At 40.7% G+C, this 17,291-nt stretch overlaps 2 protein-coding genes across 9 annotated transcripts in view; one reads left to right on the forward strand and one right to left on the reverse strand.

Annotated features, from left to right (window-relative positions):
- Positions 1-15,765, reverse strand: part of prune2 (prune homolog 2 with BCH domain) — a 28,134-nt gene extending 12,369 nt beyond the window's left edge. Inside the window, exons 1-9 of one of the 6 annotated variants that reach the window (XM_087252014.1) lie at positions 15,544-15,765; positions 11,367-11,487; positions 9,993-10,069; positions 9,643-9,843; positions 9,398-9,574; positions 1,674-1,776; positions 1,461-1,592; positions 1,301-1,387; positions 283-381 (exon numbers count right to left, since the gene is read on the reverse strand). In XM_087252014.1, coding sequence (XP_087108140.1) covers positions 283-381; positions 1,301-1,387; positions 1,461-1,592; positions 1,674-1,776; positions 9,398-9,574; positions 9,643-9,843; positions 9,993-10,047 — 854 coding nt within the window. In that variant the 5' untranslated portion in view covers positions 10,048-10,069; positions 11,367-11,487; positions 15,544-15,765. Of the gene's footprint in view, positions 1-282; positions 382-1,300; positions 1,388-1,460; positions 1,593-1,673; positions 1,777-9,397; positions 9,575-9,642; positions 9,844-9,992; positions 10,070-11,366; positions 11,488-11,622; positions 11,774-12,235; positions 12,365-15,543 lie in introns of those variants that run through there. The other 5 variants (XM_087252013.1, XM_087252012.1, NM_001111154.2 and 2 more) reach the window with 5 other exon arrangements.
- LOC147844409 (uncharacterized) overlaps positions 1-17,291 on the forward strand; it is a 681,160-nt gene that overhangs the window by 125,113 nt on the left and 538,756 nt on the right. The window lies entirely within an intron of this gene.

Consider the following 17,291-nt stretch of genomic DNA (forward strand, 5'->3'; position numbering starts at 1 on the left):
ATGTTATCCCAAGACAAATTGGTTGTGGATAGAATCCATAACCATTGCTCCTCACCCCAGAATCAAAAATATCTGTTCCCATAGAAACATGTCTTCACAGGTTTTAAATTAGTCACAACTCCTGTGCTGATTCTCATAAACACATTCAATGCCTTTTCGTCTCACTCTCACAATGTATGTGTGCAGCTGGTCAGAGCCAAGATTGTGGTTACTCATGGTGCATGTCAAAAATATATAGTAATTAAAGACAATAAAACATGTCGCTCATTAAATGTTGCTTACCTGACGATGCATTCAGGTATGTGGACATACTCCATTGGGATGAGTTCCTCCAGTTCAGCTAAGCTGTTCACATATTTTATCTTACTGCTGAATTTTGAGCTGGAAAACATCAAATGCACTACATTTATTTATTGTTTTTTTATAAGAATAATTTGTATACTACTGTAGTTTTGTACACATTGTATTTTGTTATTTTAAATCACTGTTAGAAATATATTGATCTCACTGGGAAAATATCCATACATTAGCAGTTTTCCATATTTTGTGAATTATTTTTCTCCCATTTATTTATTACATTTATAGTTTTTAAATTGCATTGTGGCACCTTGATCTTTTCTCCAACAAATTTTAGTGACATTTATTGACAATTTTAAAGTTTTAAGTAATACATTGTTTGCATCATTGTTGTAAATTAATACAAATACCTGAGAATAAAATCAGACGATTTTGTGTTTTTTTTTGTGTGTGTGTGTTATTTTAATGCATAGCTGCATTTATTTAAATTATTACATAAAATATCGGTTTTATCCAGAATATATTTCAAATATAATTAATTTCTGTGATGGCAAAGTTGAATTTCCAGTCTTCGATGTGAAATGATCTAATTGTGATTCTAATATTTGGTGCTCCAGAGATATATTCGATGCTGAAAAAAAGTTGTGCTGCTTAACATTGCTTATAAAAGGACAAGAACGCATTTAGGTAATCAGATCAAAGGAAATGACACCATGAAAAAGGAGCAATACATAAAAATTCAAAACGCCAACATCAGGCAGTCTGCAATCAATCTGTGAAGAGAGCTTAAGATCAGGGTGAACGCATAAGAGGCTCTCTAAACTGAAAGAATTGAAGCTCATCGCTAAAGATAAATAGACAAAATACTAGTGGAGACATGCAAAAAGCTGGTCAGCATTTAAAGGAAGCAAGTGATTGCTCCAAATGCCAAAAAAGGCTTTTCTATTAATTACTGAGAAGGGTATGACACTGTATCAAAACATTTAAAATTCTGTCCCCATACCTGATAAAAGGTTTTGTGATGGCTAGAATTGTCCTAATGAACCATGACGGATGAACAATGATGAAAGATTTTAGGTTCTTTCTCAACCTGAAAATTGTAAACAAAAGATATTAGTAATATATTATTGAGAATATTAAAAAGTAATATATAGACTATACACCTCCTGTCAATCATCTGGTAGCATCTCTTGAGCCAATTGAGGCCAGGCATCCTCCGGTGTGGTGTGGCTCCATTTAAGTAAACAATCATATAATCTTCTGCTACCATGAGCTCCAGTGTACTGATAACATACCTGAAGTAAAATTTTTATTTAATTAATAATATTGATGTGATTAAAAGATAATTTGAAACAAGGACAACTGAATGAACTCACAGAAAGAGGTTTTCCATGATCTCGTGATAGTCCTCTCTATCACTGTCAGGAAGGAAGCACGCAGCAAACACAATGATGGCATTTGCACCATTGCTATAGTAGCCTATGAGAGAAGAAAACGTTCAAGGTTACAGAAGTAACCCTACGTTCCCCGAGAAGGGGAACGGAAGTGCTATTAAGTGGATTTGATCTTTGTGAAAATCCATGAAATGGGAGGATTCGGTTCAGCAGCCTCTTGTCTGAAAGAGTATTGAACGGGCCAATGAATGCAATGAATTGGCAGCGTAAGCTTGCACAGGTGTGCTTCATTGCCAATTATCCCAGCATATAAGCACACCTGGAGCGAGCAAACGCCACCCTTTTAAGCTGAAGAGATTTTCAAACAGCTAAGGGACAGTCATTATGGCGACGGAGTATAGCACTTCCGTTCCCCTTCTCGGGGAACGAAGGGTTACTTCTGTAACCTCGAACGTTCCCCTTCGGTTGGGGAACTTCAGTGCTATTAAGTGGATTTGATCTTTGTGAAAATCCATGAAATGGGAGAACTATGGAAAGCGCCATAATAACTGCACCTTACCAACGCCCCCGATTAGGGGATAGTCAAACAAGCGCGACGCACCCACATCATGGGAGGCGCGGTCCTCCAACGTGTCCCTGGCCCTAATTTATCCTACTTCAACAGAAGTCTTACGGATTTAGATATATTTTTTGGGAAGTCGTGAGCATCTAGATAATTCTAGGAAAATACGACAGTACGTTGGAAAGCGTGCAATCCCGATAGGGAGGACGCTGCGGAGGCCATCCGTTACCCAAGGGGGATAGATGGCAGAATTTACATATGGACTAGCCCTAAAAAGGGGGAGTACGCATAGCAAAAGAGTGGTTAGCGGAGAGGGAAGACACTGGTCCGCCCGGGGGGGGGGACTTAACCGTGGCTGAATAAGCATATGGGATCGCCTAGTGGGGATTACGCATAGCAGGCACCTATACCCAAAACGCGGGCTGACCAGCGGGCAGACCTACAACGTAGTGGGCCAGCAAGTGACTCCTCCGCTGAGTCAGTGCTGGGGGCCACGGAGGAATCTGCAGGGCTCACCTGACGGGGAACTTCACTGACAGATTAAAAGGCGCACGTACCTCCGTGTTAGGGAGAATGGCGCAGCAAGCGTGTTTCAACACCCTACCGAATTGTTTCCTCAATCACCAAGGGTTACCTAATACCCTTGAGGAAACCGGCTCCACTTGCAGATTGTAAAACCTTGCAAATGTGTTGGGTGTCACCCAGCCCGCAGCTCTACAGATGTCTGTTAGAGAGGCGCCGCGTGCGGGCGCTCGAGAGGATGCGAAGCTCCGAGTGGAGTGCGCACGCACTCTCAGGGGACGCGGCTCACCTCGGCTCTGATAAGCGAAAGAATGTCATCCACAATCCAGTGGGAACTTTTTTCGGTACGGCACGTCCCTGCTGCTCAGATGATCTAAACCTTGAGTGTGGTCTGGATATTACGCAAAACGCGAACTGGACAATAAAGAAAGGGCTGGGTCTGCCTCCTCCGAGGGCAGCGCTTGCAGGCTCACTACCTAGTATTAAAACGGAGTGGTAGGAACCTTGGGCACATATCGCGGGCGGGGTCTCAGGACGTGGGAGAAAGCCAGCCCAATTACAGGCACGAGTCACTGACCAAAAAATGCGAAGGGAAAATCGAAGGGATCTGACGCTGCTTGTGTAGCGAGGGCGAGATCCTAAGAGGGCATGAGAGGGGGCGGGGTGGATTAATTCGCTTAGCATCCCTGAGGAACCGGATGATGAGGTTATGCGTTCCCACGGTGCTGCCAGCCACCCCGTCATGAGAGCGGAGATGGCAGCCACGTAACCTTGAGTGTGGAGGGCGACAGCCTGCTCTCCAGCTTCTCTCGGCATAAAGAAAGCACAAGGCTGATCTGGCAAATTACGGGGGTCTTCTCTGCGAGAGACGCACCATTCAGTGAATAGACTCCACTTCAGGGCATAGGCGCACTCGGGGAGGGGGCTTTAGCCCGAGTGACGTATTAGCCACCGCATTCGGAGGTTACCTAAGTCTTCCTTGCGTCTAAGGACCTCCAAAGATCGGCGAGGGTGCCAGATAGTGCCCTGTCCCTGAGAGAGTAGGTGCTCTCTCGAAGGGAACTGCCAGGGGAGGGCTATCGCGAGGGAGAGCTCTGACATCCAGGTCCGGTTGAGCCAGAGGGGCGCAACCAGCAACCTGTTCCTCGTCCTCCCTGACCTTGCACGGTAACTGCGCGAGCAGGCTCACTGGGGGAAACGCGTATTTGTGCATGCCCCGAGGCCAACTGTAAGCCGATGCATCCGTGCCGAGAGCACTGGGTCAGGGAAAGAGCAACTGGCAATGAGCGATCTCGGGGGAAGCAACAGATAGATCTGGGCTTCCCCGAATCGCTCCCATATCAGTTGAACAGACTCGGGGTGGAGTCTCCATTCTCCAGGACGTAAGGCTGCCGTGAGAGCGCATCGGCTGCACGGTTGAGCTTGCCTGAATATGAATGGCGTGCATCGATTTCAGCCGCGAATGACTCCAGAGGAGCAGACGGCGGGCGAGCTGAGACATGCGGCGAGAGCGAATACCCCCCATACGGCTGATATACGCCGCCGCCGCCGCCGTACTGTCCGTCCTGAACAGCACGTGTTGCAGCTCCAGCACCGGAAAAAACAGTGGAGAGCGAGGAATACTGCCAACAGCTCCAGGCGATATGCCAATGCAAATACACACAAGTGACTTGGGGGGCCGTTTTGCAAACTGAATCGCATAGCCGAGTCTGATTGTGCGTATGAGCCACCGCGAAGAGCTGGCCCGCGCTAACCAGGCAGGCAGAGCTCCCGCTAATGGACTCATCGCTACAATCGCTGACGTACCAGCAGTGGGGCAGCACGGAGTGGGTGTGCTGATCCGGGAAGCACGCGGGTCCCACGGAAAAGGTGGAGGTGAGATGTTTGCTCTCACTCCGCACCCGAGCTCCGGAGGGGAGGCTCAAGGGGTGGGAGAAAGGAGAACGTCCTCCCATCGCGCGTGAGCCACTGGCGAAACGTACCGAATCTGCAAGCTAGAAAGCAGAGCGTACCAGACTGGCAGATTTCAGGCTGTCACAACCGGGGAAGTGGAAAAGTGCTCTTTCATAATGTTTTCATGGCAGTAAAAAGTGCCGTTGGAAATGGGGCCACGCCCTCCAGCGGGGAAAGAGCAAGTTCCTTCTTCTACAGATGGCCTGTCCCTGGGACGCTTCGCGCTCGCTTCGCCAGAGGCGTGTGCGGGGGCGGAGCAGCTCTCGTAGGCGGGCGCCTTCGGCGAGGAGCAGGTATGATTGGCACGGCGGGCGGAGCAGGCTACGGACCGCCGATAAGACATCACCCATCAACTGCTCACTCACCGCCTTGAATTCCTGGGTGAATTCACAGACGGTGTCGCCGAACATGGCTTGGGATATGGGGAAGTCAAGAAAGCGGACTTTGTCGACTTCGCGCATATCAGCCAGGGGTGGCGCTCCTGGATCACTAATGTGGACATCGTCCTCCCCAACGCACATGCAGCGGACTCAGTAGTCCGAAGAGCTAAGTCGGCGGCGGTGCAAAGCTCGTAAGCCTGGGTTGGACCCACCCTCTTGCAGCTCGGCCAGCGCCTGCGCTTGGTGGCACTGGTAGGTGGCTATCGCATGCAAGGCGGAAGCTGCCTGGCCCGCAGCTATGTAAGCTCTATCTCAGAGGGAGGCAGATAACTTACAGGCTTTGGATGGGAGACGAGGCGGACCCCGCCAAGAAGAGGCGCCGCGCGGATTGACCGCCATCGCGCACTCAACCTGAGGAATTGCCACATACCCCCTGGCTGTTCCACCGTCAAGAGTGGTGAGGGTAGAGGGACACGCAGCATGAGCAGAAAAAAGTGCTCCTCAAGACCGCGTGAGCCTAATGTGCACCTCCGGGAAGAAGGGAACGCCCCTCTAGTCTGTCCGGCCGCGGAGCTGGGGGATAAACCATCTCCAACCCACGGCCAAAGCAGCCCGGGAAAGCACGGCTAACATGTCCGTTTCAGGATCCGTAGTGACAGCGCTCACCTGCCCGAAGGGGGCGAGTGGGTCTGGATCATCATCGGACAATGAAAGCCCACCCTCCGATGCCGCGGTGGACGTCTGGTCTCCGGTGTCATCGGGCATTAGGGCTATCATCTGTTAGACGGATCGCTTCCACCGCCCGAAGCTTGGATGGAGCGCTTAGAGGAGCAGGAGGTCCGCGGGCCCGTGGGCGACGGATTATCTCTCGCTGAAACCCTCAGATTTGCCCTAGTGCAGAGCAGGGGACAACTGGGGTGGTTTGCCCTTTTGCAAAGGCTAGCCGCGATCTTTACTGCGCAACAGTCATGGCATCGCAATGACGACATGAACTGCCCGCGAGCAACGCATTAACATGCTGGACCCCCCAGGCATGTAACGTAGTGCCCGTCCCCATCATCCGAGGACAGGAAACCACAGCATCCAGAAACGCACAGTCGGAGCGCCGTCCTGAAAAGGACGTGCTGCACGACTGTGTTGCTCTTTCTGTGACGTTTGCAACTTTATACGCACCGCTCTGGAGGACCGGACCCAAAGAACACCAGGCAAGGGAGAAACCCAGCTCGACCGTCTGCCGCTGCGTGTACACACTCTGGACCGGGAGAATGCTCTCGTTCGCTCAGAATCGCTGGTCACAGCAGGAGGAACCCTCATTGACTCGATCAGAAAGTCTCTGAAGCGAAAAGGATGGCGTTTGCTCGCTCCAGGTGTGCTTATATGCTGGGATAATTGGCAATGAAGCACACCTGTGCAAGCTTACGCTGCCAATTCATTGCATTCATTGGCCCGTTCAATACTCTTTCAGACAAGCGGCTTCTGAACCGAATCCTCCCATTTCGTGGATTTTCACTAAGATCAAATCCACTTAATAGCACTGAAGTTCCCCAACCGAAAGGGGAACCACAGTTGTGAAAGATCCCTGCAAACAGACACTGGTTTCATCATGTAAACCCATTGCTCAACGAAATTAAGTCAAATTACAAGTTAGCTTTGTACAAAAAATAAATAAGTCTGAGCTTAATTCTATTAAATGTGTACTCAGTCTTAAAAGTATGTTTTTAAAAGTTGTTATTGCAGATGTTGTAATATTAATGAAATTAATGAACATTTATGACAGAATAAACTTTTAACTTTTGACAAACTTTTTGAATGTCATCATATTTTGGTGTATTGAAAAAACTAAAGCCCATAATCAAAGCCTACATCATAATAAGAAATGAGTGATTACAATAAAAAAATATTAGGAATTAAATTACAGCATATTTTGTTATTGCCTTCTATGCAGTGTGTAACAGCTCTAAGTGAATAAAAAATGAAGCTAAAGTTTAAATCGGAAAGTGCACCATTTTTAAAACGATTGATTCTTTAAAAAGAGTCAACTTGGTTTAAATAGTCTGTAACTGTTTTGTGATGATGTCAACAAAACATTTGCCATATATGAGATGCCGACCCAGAAAAGCTTAAACTGGCCCTTCTTAATACCTCTGAGGCAGTATGCTCAGGCATTCCGTCTGAATGGGGAAACATTATTTTTTTAAAAAATTGCTTACCAAGCTTAATAAAACATTTCACATTAAGAATAACCAATAAAATAAAATAGAACAAGTTTAATTTAATTTCTTCAGAAAGTCATATCTGGTCCGAGCCCCTCTCCTGGAGATTTGGCATAGCGATATTGTACTAAAGTGGGTCTTCATTTGCCATGTTGACTGTTACACTTTGTCCCAATCAAAACTATAAGAGAAGTCTTGTGTAATCTATAATGTTTGGCTGGGCTCACACATACAGGTGTTGGTCAAATAATTCAAATGTCTTCAAAAAGTTGATTTCTTTTACTGGTTCTATTCAAAAAGTGAAACTTGTTCAATCTATAAATTCATTTCAAACAGACTGATATATTTCAAGTGTTTATTTCTTTTAATGACAACTAATGAAAACCCCCAATGCAGTATCTCAGAAAATAAGAACACATTAATATCAATTTAAAGAGAGTAATTTTAAAAAATCTTGGTGAATTGAAAAGTATGAAGATGAAAAGTATGAGCATGCACAGCACACAATACTTAGTTGGGGAGCTTTTTTCCTGAATTACTGCAGCAATGCAACATGACGTAGAATGCTCTAAAATGTCCTGTTATTGAGCTGTGTTTACCTTGGACCTCAGAAAATACAGTGGAGCAGCAGATGACTTGGCACCCTAAACCATCACCATCTTAGAAGAATTTACACTGTACCTCAAGCAACATCTATTGTGTGCCGCTCCTCTCTTCCTCCAGACTCTAGGACCTTGATTTGGAAATGCAAAATTTACTTTTATCAGAGTAATTAACTTTGAAGCACTCAGCAACTGTCCAGTCTTATTCCAGGTGAGACACATATGTCTGTTGCTCAAGAGTGGCTTGACACAAGGAATGCGACAGCTGAAACCCATGTCTTGCATACGTCTGAAGCACTGACTCCAGCTGCGGTCCACTCATTGTGAATCTCCCCCACATTTTTGAATGGGTTTTGCTTTACAATGCTCTCCAGAGTTTTCCTTATTGCTTGTAAACCTTTTTTTACCACATATTTTTCTTCCCTTCGCCTTTCTATTAATGTACTTGGAAATAGAGCTCTGTGAACAGCCAGCCTTTTTTGCAATGACAATCTATGTCTTGGCTTCCTTGTGCAAGGTGTCAGTGGTCATCTTTTGGTCAAACTGTCAAATCAGCTGTCTTCCTCATAATTGTGTAGCCTACAGAATTAGACTGAGACACATTTATAAGCCATTAAGTTAAGTTAATTTGCTGATTAGAGTGTGGTACCAGGTGTCTTCAATACTAAACCTTTTCACAATGTTCTCATTTTCCGAGACACTGGATTTGGGGTTTTCTTTAGTTGTCATTCAAATCAAAGTTAAAAGAAAAAAACTGTTGAAATATTTCAGTCTGTGTGGAATGAATGTAAACATGATATAAGTTTCACTTCTTGAATTGAATTAGTAAAATACATCAACTTTTTGAAGACATGCTAATTTTATGACCAGCACTTGTATACTCTTCACCATGGTCGGCTACTTGTTGGGCGTTTCTCTCTATCTTTTGCTGAACACAGTCAACCAATCACAAAAGTGATTTTTGGAAAATCTGAATCGCTGATCAAATCATATGTGAGTCATTGAATAATCAGGTAAAAAATAAATGCATTTTATAAAACAATGAAAGTAGTTTTTGACCTTGTGTGCATATCAGCCCGTTGTTGGACACCCCCAAAACCAAAATATGATAATTTTTATAATGCATATGGCTGTTAAAAGGGTTAGCACCCAAAAATAGAAAACTCTGTCATCATCTATTCAACTTTTACTTGTTTGAAACCTGATTGAGTTTGTTTCTTCTGTTGAACACAAATATATTTCTTAATAAAGATTAGAAATGTGTAACCATTAGCTTAGTATTTGTTTTTCCTAATATGGAATTCAATGGTTACAGGTTTTCTGTGTTCTTCAAATTATCTTATTTTGTATTTAACAGAAATAAGAAATAAAGGTTCTACACAATTTCTCCTTTGTTTTTGCACACTAATTTGTGTGCTAATCACCCTCTTGTTATACATGACCCAGAGTTTCTTTTAAAGTTCTGATTGCATACCTCCATGGGATATGACTTTTTGGTAGGGTTCAATGCTCTTCATGTTGATGCGGTGCTCTTGCTCTCCAATGATGACCGTTCTCCAGAGTTTGGAATCCTGCCGTTCCTCCTCAGCACTGTATGTGGGAATGGACTCAACTGTTTCTTTTACAGAATCTCGCTGGGATGCTTGAGGTTCTAAAAACACAGAGAATTATTAATCTGCTTTCAATAATACAAAATGGTTACAAGTGTTAGTAACCTACCTTCCCAGTCTATTTCATGGTCTGTATAATCTGCTTCATCAGGTGTGTCCAGATCATCCACATTGATGTCGAGGTCATCTGGCGTGTCAAACAGGTCATCCTCACTTTGGTCCAATGAAAGACTAATACGGGGAGCGGACAGTTTTTTCCTCTGAGAAGACACACCCCCTTGGCCCTGTAGAGGCAGTGAGGTGGGTGGAGCTAGTTGGAAATGAGCAGACAATTAAAATGACGTGAATGTAAATCGTTATAAAATCAATAATAATTTAAAAAAAATAATAAATTAAAAAATAAAATAAAAAAATTACTAAAATCTTCAGAAGATTCTGTGTCATTGTTAGAATTCTCACCTGGTCTACTCTCTGCCCCTTCAAAACTCATCTTGCTTTCATAAGTCTGGTCCATCCCCACATTGCCAGAAGGGGAACTATAAGAAACATTATATTTATAACACTTTGTTGTCAAAGATGCATATAACTATCCACAATAGTTTTAATAAAAAATATTATTTCTAGTACTAATACTACTACTACTGCTACTACTACTACTACTACTACTACTACTACTACTAATAATAATAATAATAATAGCAATAATAATAATAATAATAATAATAATTATTATTATTATTATTAATATTATTATTATAGTAGGGTAATAATTATAATAAACTTGTTAATAACAACCATAATAAAATATACATTTATTCCAAATAATGCTTACAAATATAAAAGATAATCAAAGAATAGAAGAAGAAGAATAAATAAATAAATGAATGATAACTGATTAATATATAGTAGTTAACATGTGAAGAACATGCAAAAAAAAAAAAAAGTTTTTCAGAATTGTCCTAAGACAAGACTGGGTGTTGTTTCAATAGCAATAAGACAACTTTAATGAAAGGTTTTGATCCACAAATGTTGCTACTTTTGTCCTTTTTTCATTAGTAATATAAAATCACTGTTCATTGAGACAATCACCTTTTCATTATCTTCCATGAGTTCAGAATAAAGAGAATACTTCTATTACAGAAATGTAAGGCTCTGCCATATTAGTTTCTTTTTTTTTTTTTTTGTTTCTGCAGGGAACACATTCTCTTATTCTCTCTTGTGGGTTTCAACAATTCAGCAATGTATTTTTTAAAGCCAATTAATTAAACTAGAATGCAATGCATTACTTTTTTAAAAATGTTATTCAAATATTATTAATTCTATTTATTTATATTGTTTTTAAGTAATGCATTATTCCTTTCTAGGGCCAGAAAGAATCTGCAGAAAAAAATCTGTGAATTTATGCAGACTGATTTTGGGAGTATTATAACTAAAACCTAATTTATTAAATTAACAATAACAATTTTTTAACTTTTATTTATTGTTTATAATGCAAATTCAATTAAATCCACTTATTTGGTAAACAAAGCAAGTCTCTCAAATAATATATCTACAAAAAGACAGAAAAATATTACTTTTTAAACTGTATTGTAAATAATTCATAGGAACATTTTCATTCATGAAATTAATTTAAAAACTGAATTAATATAAATTTACACACATTTACACAAGTAAATAAATAGATTCATTAATACACTAAAAATCTGCTAATTTCTGCATGCACACATTCTGTGTGGGCCTACTCATTACTTAGAAATACTATTTAAATAGAATCAACAAACAATAATAATAATGTAAGTGAGTCTAGTTAAATTGTAAAAAGTAAGAACTCACAGACACAAAGAGCTGTTTCAAATGAGTCTTAAGCACAGAAGATGCACTTAAAACTGTGAATCCAGAACTTTTGCAGCTTTTTCTTCAGTATAATACAATGGCAGTCTTGCATTGGCTGCTGCTGCAATCAGAACAACCAAATTAACTGTCAACAGAAATCTGCTCCTAAAATAGTTATCTGTGCAATTATTTCTCCATCTCCCTTTGAAATTAAAAGCAGTGTGCATTCATGTGTAAATGTATGCATAAAACACACACGCAGCCATGTGAGAAGGGAAACTGTCTCGCGGGAGTGTCTACAATAAGCTGCCAGATGGTTGCCAGTTCACACAGAGTGTTGAGAGAAAGAAAGAGAGTGGGTGAGGGTGAAAGTGAAAAGGTCTGTTGCTTTCTCCCTCCATCAAGATGTTGGATTAATCCATCCTCCACAGCAGGAAACAGAAAAAGTAGGCGGGCATTATGTCATCATCATGGACCCCTTCTTCTCTCTCCCTCTTCTTTGTGAATCACTCTTCCGCCTCAGTGTCCACACACATTCACATCTCAGTGTCACACACACACATAGGCAAATTATTGAGCCATACATGTAGAGCAGTGAATTTGAATGATGCTCAAAAACAGGTCAACTGTACACATAGGCTGAAGCCTCGTTATGGTAAAACGTGTGCTTGCATTCAACAAGACAAACATTCATTTATGATCCATATGCAAATAGAAGCAGCTGCCTCTATCTTGCATCATAGAGGATGCTGATGTTAAACCTCTTCCGCTATCGCACACAGATGCATCACAAACAAATGCCCATCCCTTCTTCCACTCCCAGCTTTCAAATCACAGCAAGCCTGATATAATACCCACAATGCACTCACCACCACGGTTGAGGCACACCTCTGTTCCCTTCTCTGGGTTTTAGATCATGGATGTGTGGCTGTATCTCTCAGCGTCAGGGATGCTCAGCTCATCCACTGCCGAGTGCATTCACCATTTTATGGTCATGTGACCTCCTCAAGCACCAAATAAGGATGTGAGGCTGTTCTCTCCGCCCTGAGCTTGAGATATAAATGAGTGAGACTGAGCAGCAACTCTCAATGAAGCTCAAGGGGTCTGAATGCACAGGTGAACATTATGAGGTAGTACAAGGTCACAGTGTTTAGGAACTGCAATTTTAAGCTGTTCTTTTTTTGTTACATGTGGTAAAGAAGTGCATTTACGCATTCTTTTCAAATAAGTTATTTAAATTAAAATTTTTATTGAATGGCAGCATTTTGGGTGTCATGGTGGCGCAGTGAGTTGCACATTCGCCTCACAGCAAGAAGGTCACTGGTTCGAGCCTCGGCTGGGTCAGTTGGCAATTTTGTGTGGAGTTTGCATGTTCTCCCCGTGTTTGCGTGGGTTTCCTCAGGGTGCTCAAGTGTCCTCCAAAAGACAATTTGGTAAGCTAAATTACATTGGATAAGTTGGCAGTTCATTCCACTGTGGGAACCCCTGATTAATAAAGGGACTAAGCCAAAAAGAAAATGAAGGAATTAGTGTATCTATATTTGTGTCTTGTATTTAAAAAAAAGAAAATGAATGAATGAATGCCATTATTTAAACATTAAAGTGATTTGAGCCAAGTAGGGGTAAACCAGGGGCAATTCCTCCTAGCAGAAACAAACTTGAGTAAAATCTATAAGAAATAGGCTTTTGCTTTTTAACATCTAAAATAATTTAAATCATATATTTACAGTTGAAGACCACATTACTAGCCCTACTTTTTTTATATTTCTCAAGTTAAAAGGAGAGATTTTTTAAATATATTTTTAAACATAATAATTTCAGAAACAAACTTTATTATATTTAGATTAACAAAATGATAATGTATATGACAAGTTATATTTGTTAAAATAATATTTTACTACTTATTTTCAAGATAGTAATCAGTTAAGCAATTTAAAGTTCAATAACAAGTTCAATTACCTTAACTAAGTTAGATTAACTAGGCAAGCCAGTGGACAACAGTTTTTTGTTCCTTACTTAATCATGGGGAAAATGCAAAGGGGGAAAATAATTCAATTTGATAATAAAATTTTAAAAATACATACTTTTAAAATGTTAAGTTAGCTCTGAAAAAAAAAATTCTAGGGGCGAAGCTGTGGTGCAGTAGGTAGTGCTGTTGCCTCACAGCAAGAAGGTCGCTAGTTTGATCCTTGGCTCAGTTGGCTTTTCTGTTTGAAGTTTGCATGTTCTGCCATTGTTCGCGTGGGTTTCCTTCGGGTGCTCCGGTTTCCCCCACAGTCCAAAGACATGCGGTACAGGTGAATTGGGTAGGCTAAATTATCCGTAGTGTATGAGTGTGTGTGAATGAGTGTTTGTGGATGTTTCCCAGAGATGGGTTGCGGCTGGAAGGACAACTGGTGCGTAAAAATGTGCTGGATAAGTTGGTGGTGACTCCAGATTAATAAAGGGACTAAGCCGACAAGAAAATGAATTTAATGAATATTTTTAAGTACATTTTTTCATTGTTACAATTGCCAACAGCAACGTTACAATTGTAACACTAAATTTATTAATAAGTCTTATCTTTATTTGTCTAAAAACATCAATTGTATTATTATTGTTATTAGTGCACCTAGGGTAGCACAATTGGCTCACAGCAAGAAGGTCGCTGGTTCGACCCTCGAACTAAGCCAAAAAGAAAATGAATGAATGAATTAGTGCACCTATATTTGTATCTTGTATTTTAAAAAAGAATTGTTTATTTCAAGTTATAAAGCAAATTGCAAACTACAATTACTTCTGGTTTATACATTATAGTTTATAATTTTGGAATATATATAGAAAAATGGTTAAAGTGTACTGTCTGAAAGAGCTGACAAAGATTTATAATAAACTGAAATATATTTAAATGTCATGTAATTGACACATTGTTATATGAAATTAATAAATAAATCCACAAATAAATAAATAAATAAATGTATATGAATCCAAACATTCCTGCTTAAATAAATGCATCAATAATTAATAGTGTGGGTAGATAAATAATTAAAGAAACTATACATGTTTGTACTGGTGATTGATAAACACCATCTCCTTAGCATGTTAAGTTGAGGAAAGTAAATACGGAGCAATGTAAAAAAAAAAATGAAAACATGCTTGAATGGGGGTGCAAAAATCTATTTTCAGTTTAGCATTTTCTTATTCCCCAATGTAATTATTTTTCTGCATGTACTATTTTTTATTTATATTCATTCAATTATTCATTCATTTATTTTTTGACTAATAAAGTCCCTTTATTAATAAGGGGTCGCCACATCGGAATAAATCGCCAACTTATCCAACATGTGTTTTAAGCAGCAGATGCCCTTCCAGCCACAACCCAGCACTGGGAAAAACCCATACACACTCATTCACACACACACACACACACACACTACAGCTAATTTAGCTTATTCAGTTAACCTATACCACATGTCTTTGGACTGTGGGAGAAACCGGAGCACCTGAAGGAAACCCACGCCAACATGGGGAAAACATGCAAACTCCACACAAAAATGCCAACTGACCTAACCAGGACTCAAACCAGCGACCTTCTTGCAATGCGGCAACAGTATTAACCACTGTGCCACCCTAAATGTTTTCAAATGTATCATTTTTAAATTATAACAAAGTGCACATGATGACAGATAATTTTGTCATACATTTTATGCTTCTATCCTAAACACTCAAAATTATGTCAATTTCATTATCAAAACCTAAATTAAAAAATAAACATATGAAAAAATAAGCATATTTCAAGATGTCTATAACAGTTTATGACATTTATTTTTTAATCCCCATTCATATATTTTTTTACTGTGATGTCAGTAAATATATATATATATATATAACTACATATTAAAAAAATGTCTTACTTCAGGAGTTCACAACTGTCCTGTATTATCTACATACTCAAATCATAAACTATTGTGGTCAAACTGTAAATCAAGGTTTGTGCTCTCATCATTCACTTGATCACCCATGAAGATTCATTGTGTTGAATCTGCTTTTTGAAAGTGTTCACAGAAAAGGTTACTCCTTAAATTACAAGGTAAAAATAGCAAAATGTCTGTTCCCTGCTGTACCAAGATGAAGCATGTTCTCTGATTTAAGATCCTCACAGTGTTGCGAGAAGTGTGTTGTGTGTTCAGCTACTCACCAGCTTTTTGCTCCAAGTCTCTTGTATTTTTTAAAGGAAGCAATGGGAGGTGCTCTATGACCTCTTACTCAGAAACTGTTTGGTCCAATGTTCATTGCTACGGTTACTTTGCCACACCTGACATAAGTGTAAAGACATAAGTCACTGCTAGATTTATAAATTCACTCTTTAGCTCTCTTGAACAATGTCAGTGGTGAAAAAAATAAAATCACATCGAGTTGCTTTTTAACTTCATTGTTGTAACAAATTGTAAATCCATAATGATCAGAATGTATTTTAGGGTACAAATCTCTGCATTAATAATTAAACCATTAACTGTGATTTTAAATCACATCGTGGCTCACTGTTCAGTAAAACTAGGAGCCCGTCAATAGATAAGAGGTTACTGACAGATTGTTTTCTACACTGTAAAAAATTGCTGTTACAAAATGGTGAGATTCTACAGTAAAATAATGTTTTTTCACTAAAACAGTAATATTCTGTTAAATACAGTGCATTCTAGGTAACATTTTTGTTTGTCGAGAAAATAACCAACAGCAGAAAACTGTGAGCTTAAAGTTCAGATTCAACGTTTTTAAAGTCTGTGTTTGAAATCACACTTTGTGCCCTTGTTCACTGTTCTATACACTAGTTCACTAATAAAGTTCACCTGACAGAGTTAATGAACACTAATGAGTGAATTCAGACACTGATGAGCACCTGCTGTTAAAGGGCCCATATTATGGGTTTTTGAAAATTCCCCTCCATGTAGTGTGTAACACAGCTCTAAGTGAAGTGAAGTATCCAGCTAAGGCTTAAATCTGTAAGAATACAGTGTTTAAAACGGTTGATTCATCTATAAAAGAGTCGACTCATAGTGCTTCAAACGAGTCGCCTTGATACCGACTCATTAGGTGTTTCGCCATGACGTACGAACGAAACCAAGTTATTCACGTGCACGCGCAAACCCGGGAGATTTCAAACCTGAGGCCCCCCCCCAGACACACACAAACATGCCGGTTGATTGAAGTCACACTGCAGATGGATATATTGAGTCTCTACCCAAAGATGAAACCTCAGCATTATAACCAAGCAGTTGGAAACTTCTGGAAGCTACATGCTACAAAGAATACTTCATCTGAGTTTGTTAAAGGAAGGATCAGTAAAGAGTAACTGATGGACGTCAGGATGGGTTTCCTCCATTTCTCAAGTGTAAGTACGTGCGGTTAAAGTTGTTGCCTCGTTTACTCTAGCTTGCAAATGTATTTAGTTGTGATTTGTTACTTGTAACCGCGTGTACTGTATCAGGTTAACTGGATATATTATCTTATCGCGTGCAAAGTCACGTTAAAAACGCGACGCGTGCTGTTTGTTTATGGAGCTCCGTGCTAGAGTTCTGCTCCCGCGATTTATTCGGAAATTTATTCCCGCGCCGCAGAAATCTGGCGCGGGGACAGCCGCGGGAATAAATTTCCGAATAAATCGCGGGAGCGGTCGGTAACGGGTTTAATTTGGGACGGGAGCGGGCTGTCTAGCAATATCACGGATATTGCTATGCGAATTAGAAAGAGAGAGTCTGCTTGGTATGAGAGAGCGTATGAGAGAGAGCGAGAGAGAGAGAGAGAGAGAGAGAGAGAGAGCGAACGAACGAACGAGCTTTGAGCTGTGTGTATGTGTTTATACAGACAGCTTGGCTGTCTGGACTGTATACTGGGTGATTTTTGGTTGTGTTCTCCGCTCTAGCGGGACCGGGCGCGGCGGGCAGAAAA

Source organism: Danio rerio, chromosome 5, assembly GCF_052040795.2.
Source record: "Danio rerio strain M-AB ecotype USA chromosome 5, GRCz13ab, whole genome shotgun sequence".
NCBI lineage: Eukaryota > Metazoa > Chordata > Actinopteri > Cypriniformes > Danionidae > Danio > Danio rerio.